Source organism: Staurois parvus, unplaced genomic scaffold, assembly GCF_062004578.1.
Source record: "Staurois parvus isolate SC_StPar_1 unplaced genomic scaffold, SC_StPar_1.0 ptg000087l, whole genome shotgun sequence".
NCBI lineage: Eukaryota > Metazoa > Chordata > Amphibia > Anura > Ranidae > Staurois > Staurois parvus.
This window is the reverse complement of record NW_028317883.1, coordinates 1747886-1760454: the sequence shown is the minus strand read 5'-3', so window position 1 is coordinate 1760454 and position 12569 is coordinate 1747886. Positions and strand designations below refer to the sequence as shown.

At 43.5% G+C, this 12569-nt stretch overlaps 1 protein-coding gene across 2 annotated transcripts in view; it reads right to left on the bottom strand.

The window, feature by feature from the left end:
• The window catches only part of ZPR1 (ZPR1 zinc finger), a 35059-nt gene extending 23488 nt beyond the window's left edge, over positions 1-11571 (bottom strand). Inside the window, exons 1-2 of one of the 2 annotated variants that reach the window (XM_089670153.1) lie at positions 11361-11569; positions 3850-4011 (exon numbers count right to left, since the gene is read on the bottom strand). In XM_089670153.1, coding sequence (XP_089526279.1) covers positions 3850-4011; positions 11361-11477 — 279 coding nt within the window. In that variant the 5' untranslated portion in view covers positions 11478-11569. Of the gene's footprint in view, positions 1-3849; positions 4012-11360 lie in introns of both variants that reach the window. The other variant, XM_089670154.1, reaches the window with a different exon arrangement.
• Between the last annotated feature and the right edge of the window lie 998 nt (positions 11572-12569).

The window sequence follows — 12569 nt, the reverse complement described above, 5'->3', positions numbered from 1 at the left end:
TTGTAAACCTCAGACATGAAATAAAACAAAGCATATCCCTCTATAGTGTGTACTTGTCTCAGTTAAGAGACTAAGTGTAATTTCGGTCTACTGCTTTGTACCTCTGCTATCAGCACGAATCACTTCTGACAAGCTTTCCTGACACCAAGAGAAAAATGGTGAGTAGGGGGGAGAGGGGAAGGGGGGGGGGGCGCTCCAGCAGATTGACAGACGCAGCTCTGTTCCTGTGAGCTCTGTATGGGGAATGGGGGTGTGTCCCTGCCCTCCAATCAGCTATCCTCACTGAGCTCTACTGTGCATAATTTCAGCTCTCCGCCCCCTTTTTTCTGAACTCTCAGAAAAGATTTATAAAAATTCAGCAATTTGAAGGGCTGTAGAGAACAGAAGACTGCAGATAGACAGGTACAAGTTATGTAGGAGGATTTGTTTCATCTCTGTGTATCACCCGAGTCCAGTCACTTCACTGGGTATATATGTAAGGCTTTATAACCACTTTATTCGTCTCATATACATATTACGGTTTACTCACCACAAAAGGAAAAAAAAATCATGATCGACATTCATGGTGAAAGCATAATCTTGCCGCACAAGTGGAAGGAGGCTTCAGAGTAGGGAAAAAGTGTAGGATTATTTGAGTTTGTAGTCTCTGGAACCACAATGCAACTGGGTTGTCTGAGACACGTTTGTGTGGCTATGAATAGGCAATAGACACACCCCAAACCCATGCAAGTAGGGATACTCTGCACTGTGAAGAGGCTTTGGGAGCATAGATCTCATTATGGAACTGGAATGTAAGCTTTTACTTAAAGCCTGTGGCTTTAGTTGCTTACAAAAGGAGCTCTTCTTAGATTCCAAAGTCATCACTGGTTTCTGACCTGTCACCTTTGCCTAAAGGGGTAGTGTGCTTTCCCCCCAGTCTTCTTCTGAATGAAGGCAGCCAAGGATGGTCCAAACAAGCATTTGCCCTCAAAGGGCAGCCTCTCAATTTGCTTCTTGTACAGAAGTTCTGCCAAATGCTTCACCCAATAGGGCTGCACTGATACAGAATGTGGTGCCAATACGGAGCATTTGCACGAGTACTTCTGCCCAACCCCCCATTTTGGCAACATAAGGGGGGGGGGAATCTGCTCCCCCTATTCCCTGTCACAATTTTAAAAAATATTATACAGTTAGTCTGGCTAAAAAAAGACAAAAGTCCATCCAGTTCTACCATTAAAAAAAAAGTTATAACCCTATACCCACAGTTGATCCAGAGGAAGGCAAAAAAGAAAGCCGGCAAAGCATGATCTAATTTGCTCCTGCTGGGAAAAAAATTCCTTCCTGATCCCCCCAGAGGCAATTGGATATTGCCTGGATCAACTTTACCTATAAATGTTAGTATCCAGTTATAATCTGTGTATCTAAGAAGGAGTCCAGGCCTTTTTTAAAGTAATCCACTGAGCTGGCCAGAACCAACTCTTGAGGGAGTCTATTCCACATTCTCACAGCTCTCACTGTGAAGAAACCTTTCCGTGTTTGGAGATTAAATTTCTTTTCCTCCAGACATAAAGAGTGCCCCCTTGTCCTCTGTGATGACCTCAGAGTGAATGACTCTACACCCAGTTCACTATATGAACCACTGATGTATTTATACATGTTGATCATATCTCCCCCCTTAATCTCCTCTTCTCAAGAGAGAATAAATTCAGTTCCTCTAATCTTTCCTCATAGCTGATCTCCTCCATGCCTCGTATCAGTTTGGTTGCCCTTCTCAGTACTTTCTCCAGTTCCCCAATGTTCTTCTTGTGAATTGGTGCCTCCTCTAGCCAAGCCGTGTCCTTCATCAGTGTTCTGTGAATGTAATAACTACAAGTACCAGTTTGTAGTTGGTAGTTCACAGCTTCCTGCCATTGTGTAACTGCCTACCCATATCAGAGGTACAGGTAGACAGCCTGCAAGCCTGTGGCATTACACCCACAATCTGCTGATCGAGGGTGCAATGCTTTATGGGCTTTTTACTTTTTTTTTTTTTAAACGTAGCTGCATATTTACTGCTATTACCATAACTTACCAAAGAACAACCTACAAATTCTCCTGCTTCTGACAATTTCAATACCATATATGTGCACATTATTTATGGTTTGTACCCGTAGGGCCCATGAACAACAATGCACATTTTTTTTTAATATGTATAAAAAAATATCCTACCAAAACACAATCTTAATTTTTTTTTTTTTTAAATCCTACCCAAAATATACTGACCCTGACCTTTGATCCTTACCATGACAAACCTTGCTCTTGGCTACTATATTTTTTACACATTTTATTTTACACATTTTGTTTACATCTTTCTCTCCTGTAAGGAGAAAAAGATACAAATTAGTTGATTTACTAAAACTGGAGAGTGCAAAATATGGTACAGCTGTGCATGGTAGCCAGCCAGCTTCTAACTTCAACTTGTTCAATTAACCACTTGCCCTCCTGAGGATTTACCCCTCTTCCTGACCAGGCCATTTATTACGTTATAGCGCTGCGTTACTGTAACTGACAATTGTGTGGTCATGCAACGCAGCACCCAAATAAAATTTACATTTTTTTTTCCCCACGAATTGAGCTTTCTTTCAGTGGTATTTGATCACCTGTGCGGTTTTTATTTTTTGCGCTATAAAAAAAAAACAATTTTTTAAAAAATATATTTTTGACATTTTGCTATTAAACATGCCCAGTAAAAAAAAATTAAAAATAATCAAATTTCAAATATATAAAATTTTACTAGTAATGCCGGCGATCAGCAACTTATAGGGGGACTGCGGCAGACATTCTGACACTGGGAGGAACTGACTTGGTGTCACTGACATCCCCAGTGACACCAACACAGTGATCAGTGCTTAAAGAAAGAAAAAAAAAAAAAAAAAAAAAAAAAAAAAAAAAAAAAAAAAAAAAAAAGCACTGACACTGTACTAATGCCACTGGTCCGGAAGAGGTTAACGAGGCGATCAAAGGGTTAACTGTGTGCAGGGAGTGTTTTACTGCGGGGGCTGTGTGTGTGCTTCACTGTAATCACACTGCTCTGGATGGCTGTGCTGCACAGCAATCCAAAGCAGTGTGCTCGAGCTGACAGGGAGGACGACTGTTAGTAACAAAACAGTCGTCCGCCCCGTAAGAGATGCTCAGTAATCTCCGGGCACCGGCGGGTAATCACCGGCCGGGATCTGGTGATTGACGGCCGTGCATGCGCCCCCCTACCCGGAGATGCAAAATCATGTGTGTGTAATATATATATATATATATACACATACATATATACATACATACACACATACATATATACATACACACATACATACATACACACACACGTTATTTTGTGCACCCCTGCCATCCTGTAGCAGTATATCTACTATAGGGCGGCAGGAAAGCGGTTAAGCTTTAACAAAAACCTGGAAGCTGATTGGTTTGTTTGCAGAGCTGCACCAGATTTTGCACTCTTGTTTTAGTAAATCAACCCAAACAGATCATCTTTCTCTTCATTCAGAAGAGAAAGAAAACACATGGGAGGGCTGCATAGTGCCTGATCATGGTGGTAGCCAATCAAAGGCTATCACAGCTATCCGGTGACTGGGAGTCCTGGGTTCCGATCGTTAGTACAAGACCAGGGGCTCTTAGTGAGTGCCCAGTCTCTTTTCTGGGAGCTCGCTGTGCGCACTCCCAGCACAAAGACAGGTACACACATAAGCGGCTTTACAGATGGAGACCACTTCAGTGAGGCTACATATAGGTGTACAGTTGTTGGGAAGGGGGTTAAAGAGTGCCCCTTTATTTTCAAGACCAGGATCACGTTTCCTCTAGTTAGCATACACAGAATCTTACCCTCTTGCTTCGAACGCTGAGTGAATATCTGACACCTTGCTCTTGGATCCGACCTGCAGACTGGATCTCTGTGTTGGTCCAACCACATGAGTCACACGTGAATGAACTGACAATGATCTCTCTGAAGAAGGGAACTCTGGTGAGGAGAAGTCTTGTCACACCCTGCATGGAAAGCAGACACACATGTACACAATTCATTTATAATTCTCTGTGACAGACCACTAAAGAACTTTGTATTACAGGCAAGTCTTTCATAATGCACAGGGGTGAGGACAATTTTGAAAAAAGTACTTGTCCGGGGATTAAATCGGTGCCCCAATCTACTTGTCCAGATATAACAAAACAGATTTTAACCAAAACTGTATTTAAATCGGCAGTGATTTTAGGAATGTCTGGGGCTTGTAAAAACAAAAGGGGCTTTATGGCGACTTAAACGTTTAATATTATTAACATTGCGCTGTTTATCTCCTCCTCCCCTCCATGCCTGTCTCCAGCACCGCACCCGGGGGGAATAACACGGAGGGGAGAGACCCTGCAATGTAATGAGCACCGGTTGGCTGCTCCTCAGGAAAGGTTCATCCTTTATCCCTTTCGCTGACAGGGATATTGATCTGGTCAGTTAAGTAGCAGAGGGGGTTGTTAATCAGTTTCAGCTGCTTTGGGGTTAATGAAATTAACAACAGGTGCACTACATGAGCAACAATGAGAAGACCCCTAAAACAGGAGTGGATTTACAGGTGGAGGCCACTGACATTTTTTCCCTACTCATCTTTTCTGTTTTCACTAGTTTTGCATTTGTCTAGGGTCAGTGTCACTACTGGTAGCATGAGGCGATACCTGGACCCTACAGAGGTTGCACAGGCATTCCAACTCCTCCAGGATGGCATGTCAATACGTGCCATTGCCAGAAGGTTTGCTGTGTCTCCCAGCACAGTCTCAAAAGCCTGGAGGAGATTCCAGTAGACAGGCAGTTACTCTAGAAGAGCTGGACAGGGTCGTAGAAGGTCCTTAACCCATTAGCAGGACTGGTATCTGCTCTTTTGTGCAAGGAGGAACAGGATGAGCACTGCCACAGCCCTACAAAATGGCCTCCAGCAGGCCACTGGTGTGAATGTCTCTGACCAAACAATCAGAAACAGACTTCATGAGGGTGGCCTGAGCTGTGCTCACTGCCTGGCCCCATAGAGCTCGATTGGCATTTGCCATTGAACACCAGAATTGTCAGGTCCGCCGCTGGCGCCCTGTGCTTTTCACAGATGAGAGCAGGTTCACCCTGAGCACATGTGACAGATGTGAAAGGGTCTGTAGAAGCTGTGGAGAACATTATGCTGCCTGTAACATCTTTCAGCATGACTGTTTTGGTGGTTGGTCAGTGATGGTCTGGGGAGGCATATCCATGCAAGGAAGCACAGACCTCTACAGGCTAGAAACCGGCACCCTGACTGCAGTTAGATATCGGGATGAAATCCTTGGACCCATTGTCAGACCCTAAGTTGATGCAGTGAGTCCTGGGTTCCTCCTGATGCACAACAGTGCCCGGCCTCATGTGGCGAGAGTGTGCAGGCAGTGGAGGATGAAGGAATTGATACCATTGAATGGCTCCCACGCTCACCTGACCTAAATCCAATAGAACACCTCTGGGATATCATGTTTCAGTCCATCTGACGCCACCAGGTTGCACCTCAAACTGCCCAGGAGCTCAGCGATGCCCTGGTCCAGATCTGGGAGGAAATAACCCAGGACACCATCCGTCATCTCATTAGGAGCATGCTCCAATGTTGTCAGGCATGCATACAAACATGTGGGGGCCATACACACTACTGTGTACCATTTTGAGTTGATGCAATGAAATTTCACCAAAATGGACAAGCCTGTTGCATAATTTTTACACTTTTAATTTTCGGGGTGTCTATGAATTCACTCCTCTATAGGTTGATAATTTTCATTTCCAAACGATGGGGAATCCCTATGTTCCTAACAAAAATACTCCAGTCCATATCAGTCTAGATATCCAGCATGATACTTTTCCCCATTCAAATCAGTGCCTAACCCTCAAGAAGCTTACAATCTAAGGTCCCCAACTCACATTCATACATACACATACAAGGGTCAATTCAGACAGGAACCAGTTAACCTACCAGCATGCCTTTGAAACGTGGGAGGAAACTGGAGTTCCTGGAGGAAGCCCACGCAGGCACAGGGAGAACTGACCATTTAGCCACTATACCATTACATGAACAACTTTTATGCACGTATGCAACTTTTTAGATATGTTGCTTCTGCTCATTATCATCCCAATAAGACTTCATGTACACGAGCTGCTCCTATATTCGAGTTTAAGAGCTTTTGGCTTTTTTCTAAAGCTCCGAAACTCAACTCCATAAAAGCCTGTGTGTCCATGTACACATAGGCTTTTAGCAGAGTTTAGGAACTGCTGTGTTTAGGGGAGGTTAAACATCCCTCTCCTGAACGCAGAAGGACAGCGTTCAGGATAGGAACGGTTTGACCGTCGACCGCAGGAAACCGCAAAATGTGGCAAAATCGCGGTACGCCAGTTGCCGTGATGTGTTTTCCTGCGGCCAGCGGTCAGGGTAGGAGCCTGCGCAATGAAAAACTGCTGGCAGTAAAATGGATGGACAAACATGATGTCCTGTCTTCCTTATAAAATTTTGCAAATAAATTTAAAACAGAAAAAGAAAAACTTAGTTTTTCTTTCTCAAAATTTTCATTTATTTAGCAAAAATTAAAAAAACCTAATGGTGAATAAATACCACCAAAAGAAAGCTCTTATTTGTATGGGAAAAAAAAAATAAAAAAAATATAAATTTAGTTTGGGTACAGTGTTGCATGACCGTGCAATTGTCATTCAAACTGTGACAGTGCTGAAAGCTGAAAATTTGCCTGGGCGGGAAGGGGGTAAAAGTTCCCAGTACTGGAGTGGTTAAACATCACCACTGAACTTGGAGAGTATGTCTAAGGATTTATTTGGAACGTTAGATGGTTCTGACTCCAGGTCACATTTTGCTTCCCATTATACTCATTCTCTTATGCCATTCTATAGAAAACAGCAATGATCCCAAATTAGTTACAATCTGATACTCTACTTGGGGAACACCTGCAGTAAAGGATACATTGCTACGTTTCTCAGATTTGCCTGCAAAAGTGTTTATATTTTGTTTCCCACTATATGCTTTGGGCATTCCTTGCTGTCATTCACCTTTGCCAGTCCATAGAAAACAAAGATAATCCTGCTTAATCTCAATATTAAACATCACAACTGAATGTGGAGAATATGTCTGCTACCATTTTATTTTCTTATATACCTAATGATTTTGACTCCAAGTCACATCTTGCGTCCTATTCTACTCTATGAGCATTCCCTTCTGTCATTCACCCTCGTCATTCAATAGAAAACAAATGATAATCCCACTTCATCTCAATGTTAAACATCACCACTTAACGTGGAGAGTAGGTCTGTTAAGGAAATGACAGCTGGAAAATGACAAGCTATATTTTGACAAAAATGACAGTTACATGACACAGATTTGTCTGCAAATACATTCACATTTTGCTTTTCATTATTTTCTATGGGCATTCCCTTCTGCCATCCACTTTTCTCATTCCATAGAAAGCAATGATAATCCTGCTTAATCTCAATCTTAACCAACACCACTGAGGGCTGATTCAAACATGTGTGATGCGGACTGAAGCTCAGGTTTCACAGCTGATACAGTAAACTGTTCACAGGTTCAGGTCAGGTTTACATCAGGTTCAGGACAGGATTACCTCAGGATTTTATCTTGTTCACACATATGCGGTTTAGGAACGGTTCCCATAGAAGTCAACAGCCTGTAATCTGCACCTGAACCTGAACGCATTGCTCAGAAATCATACATGACTGAATCCGCACCAGCTGTGCACGGGACATCTGTGAACAGGCACCATACGATGTAATGTTTTTTCACATCTCATGTGGATTGAATGCAGTTCAAACCACATCCAATCCGCATATATGTGAATGGGCATTTAATGTGGAAAGTACATCTGCAAAGGATTAATGTAGAATGTTAAACGGTTCTGACACCAGGTCACATCTTTGTTCCCATTATACTCTATGGGCATTCTCTTTTGTCATTCACCCTTGTAATTCCATAGAAAACAGCTATAATCCAAATGATTTAAGTTTTGCAATCTGCTACTCTACTTGGGGAACACCTGTAGTAAAGGTTAAACTGCTATGTATCACAGGTTTGTCTGCAAATGAGTTTATATTTTGCTTTCTATTATATTCTATGGGCATTCCATTCTGTACTTCACTGTTGTCATTCCACAGGAAACAATAATAATCCCAAATTCTCAATTTTTTACATTACCACTGAATTTGGAAAGTATGTCTGCTAAGGATTTATTTGATGTCTAATGGTTCTGATCTCAAGTCACATTTTACTTCCCATTATACACTATGGGCATTCCCTTTTGTCATTCATATGTCATTCCATAGAAAACAGCTATAATCCCGAATTAATATAATTGTAGTGCGCTACTCTACTTGGGGATCATCTCTGGTAAAGGATAGTTTGCTACATGACACAGATTTGTCTGCAGTCATATCTTGCTTCCCATTATATTCTATAGACATTCCTTTGTGTCATTCATCTGTCATTCCATAGAATAATATAATCCCAAATCATTTTACTCTTATAATCTGATCCTTGGGGAACACCTGTGGTAAAGGTGACGTTGCTATTGAGATTTACTAAAGCCAGTTCACTCAAAACCTTGTGCAGCTGTGCGTGGTAGCCAATCAGCGTCTAATCTCTGCAAGTTCAGTTAAACTTTGGTAAGAAAACCTAAAAGCTGATTGTTTTCTATGTAGAAGTGCACGAGATTCCGACTGAACCAGCTTTAGGAAATAAACCCCTATGTTCCTCAGATTTGTCAGCAAATTTTGTTTATATTTTGCTTCCCATTATACTCTATGGGCATTCCTGTCATTTATTTTTGTCATTCCTTAGAAAACAATATTAATCCCACTTCATCTCAATTTTAAACATCACCACTGAACTAGGAGAGCATGTCTGCTAAGGATTTATGTGATATGTCTAATGGTTCTGACTCCATTACTCTCTATGGACAATCCCTTCCCCTCCATTATTCTCTACGGACAATCCCTTCTCTTCCGTCATTCTCTACGGACAATCCCTTCTCTTCCGTCATTCTCTACGGACAATCCCTTCTCTTCCGTCATTCTCTACGGACAATCCATTCTCTTCCGTCATTCTCTACGGACAATCCCTTCTCTTCCGTCATTCTCTACGGACATTCCCTTCTCTTCCGTCATTCTCTACGGACATTCCCTTCTCTTCCGTCATTCTCTACGGACATTCCCTTCTCTTCCGTCATTCTCTACGGACATTCCCTTCTCTTCCGTCATTCTCTACGGACATTCCCTTCTCTTCCGTCATTCTCTACGGACATTCCCTTCTCTTCCGTCATTCTCTACGGACATTCCCTTCTCTTCCGTCATTCTCTACGGACATTCCCTTCTCTTCCGTCATTCTCTACGGACATTCCCTTCTCTTCCGTCATTCTCTACGGACATTCCCTTCTCTTCCGTCATTCTCTACGGACATTCCCTTCTCTTCCGTTATTCTCTACGGACAATCCCTTCTCTTCCGTTATTCTCTACGGACAATCCCTTCTCTTCCGTCATTCTCTACGGACAATCCCTTCTCTTCCGTCATTCTCTACGGACAATCCCTTCTCTTCCGTCATTCTCTACGGACAATCCCTTCTCTTCCGTCATTCTCTACGGACATTCCCTTCTCTTCCGTCATTCTCTACGGACATTCCCTTCTCTTCCGTTATTCTCTACGGACATTCCCTTCTCTTCCGTTATTCTCTACGGACAATCCCTTCTCTTCCGTTATTCTCTACAGACAGTCCCTTCTCTTCCGTTATTCTCTACAGACATTCCCTCCTCTTCCATTACTGTCTATGGACATTCCCTCCTCTTCCATTACTGTCTATGGACATTCCCTCCTCTTCCATTACTGTCTATGGACATTCCCTCCTCTTCCATTACTGTCTATGGACATTCCCTCCTCTTCCATTACTGTCTATGGACATTCCCTCCTCTTCCATTACTGTCTATGGACATTCCCTCCTCTTCCATTACTGTCTATGGACATTCCCTCCTCTTCCATTACTGTCTATGGACATTCCCTCCTCTTCCATTACTGTCTATGGACATTCCCTCCTCTTCCATTACTGTCTATGGGTATTCCCTCTTCTTCCATTACTGTCTATGGACATTCCCTCCTCTTCCATTACTGTCTATGGACATTCCCTCCTCTTCCATTACTGTCTATGGACATTCCCTCCTCTTCCATTACTGTCTATGGACATTCCCTCCTCTTCCATTACTGTCTATGGACATTCCCTCCTCTTCCATTACTGTCTATGGACATTCCCTCCTCTTCCATTACTGTCTATGGACATTCCCTCCTCTTCCATTACTGTCTATGGACATTCCCTCCTCTTCCATTACTGTCTATGGACATTCCCTCCTCTTCCATTACTGTCTATGGACATTCCCTCCTCTTCCATTACTGTCTATGGACATTCCCTTCTCTTCCATTACTGTCTATGGACATTCCCTTCTCTTCCATTACTGTCTATGGACATTCCCTCCTCTTCCATTACTGTCTATGGACATTCCCTCCTCTTCCATTACTGTCTATGGACATTCCCTCCTCTTCCATTACTGTCTATGGACATTCCCTCCTCTTCCATTACTGTCTATGGACATTCCCTCCTCTTCCATTACTGTCTATGGACATTCCCCCCTCTTCCATTACTGTCTATGGACATTCCCTCCTCTTCCATTACTGTCTATGGGTATTCCCTCTTCTTCCATTACTGTCTATGGACATTCCCTCCTCTTCCATTACTGTCTATGGACATTCCCTCCTCTTCCATTACTGTCTATGGACATTCCCTCCTCTTCCATTACTGTCTATGGACATTCCCTCCTCTTCCATTACTGTCTATGGACATTCCCTCCTCTTCCATTACTGTCTATGGACATTCCCTCCTCTTCCATTACTGTCTATGGACATTCCCTCCTCTTCCATTACTGTCTATGGGTATTCCCTCCTCTTCCATTACTGTCTATGGGTATTCCCTCCTCTTCCATTACTGTCTATGGACATTCCCTCCTCTTCCATTACTGTCTATGGGTATTCCCCTGCCCTGTTACAGTCATTGGGCATTCCATTGTGTCATTCCTTTTAGTATGTCCCCTTTAAGCACACCCATGTGAACAAGTCCTAAACAACCTGATCAGGAGCCCCCTGTGCACCATCGATGGTGGCAGGTTGTACAACCAACTTGTATAGTGTATGGCCAGCCTGATAGGACAGGAACATGGCGGCCAGCCCCTACTGTACACTCTCCAATGACAGCCCCCAGCTCCCCCCCTGGACTGTCAGTCCGGCCCCTCCTCTCACATTCTCGTAGCAGTTCATACACAGGGACTCGATCTCCGCTGGTTGCTGCTCCTCGTCCTCGGCGCTGATTTCCCGGAACACGGAGGACACCGGCCTGGGGCCGCTCAGGACGGACATAGTGACGGCTCTCTGCTAGGCCTCCACCCAACTCACACCGAGCACGCTTCCTCCACCGACCACGTGACCAACCCGGAACTCTCTGGCCGCCCCACACGTGTAACTTGGGGCCGCCCACTCTTAAAGGGGAATGATAGTATTTTTAGATCAGGACTAGGGAGAGGACGTAGTGTCCTTACTTCACATGCGCCGGTTCCGAATCTTCCATCCAGTGGTAGTGACTTGGCCGGGGGAGGAGCCGATCACACTGGAAAGAACCCATTGCTTGCCCGAAAAGGTTTACTGTGTAACTAGCGGGCGATACTAAAAAGCACCCACTTGTAACTTGACAGATGTCATGTGACAGAAGAGGGAGGAGTCGCCCTTCACTGCACATCCCTGACCTGTATGATTATAGAACGTCACCGACAACGTCACGGGGGGGGGCATATCCCGGTGTCTGAGCTCCCACTGCTTGGGTGGGTGTCGGGGTCAGTTTTGGGTTGCCGCCTCATCCCTCTAATCCCGGACACATAGATACAGGTCCTGTGGATGATTAAGGTGGTCATTCTTGTCTGCAAGAAATCAGCTTCAGAGCCTGTGTGATGAATATGTGTTTGGTGCAGGGGCGGACTGACAACTCATGGGGCCCCCGGGCACTAGGGGATCATGGGGCCCCTGTATCCTTGCCCAAACTCAAAAAAGCCTATGAAAAAGGTACCAGGGGCATCTCATGGGGCCCCCTACTGACCCCGGGCCCTCTGGCAGTGCCCGAGTTTCCAAATGGTCAGTCCGCCCCTTGTTTGGTGTGCGATGTATATACGATGTGTGTGATTGATATATATATATATACATATACACAAAATGTGTGCGATGTGTGTGATAGAGATATATATATATATATATATATATATATACAATGTGTGTGATGTATATACGATGTGTGTGATATATATATATATATATATATATATATATAGAATGTGCGATGTGTGATATATATACATAATGTATGCGATGTGTGCGATTATATATATATATATATATATATATATATATAATGTGTGCGATGTGTATATACGATGTGTGCGATATATATATATACACGATGTG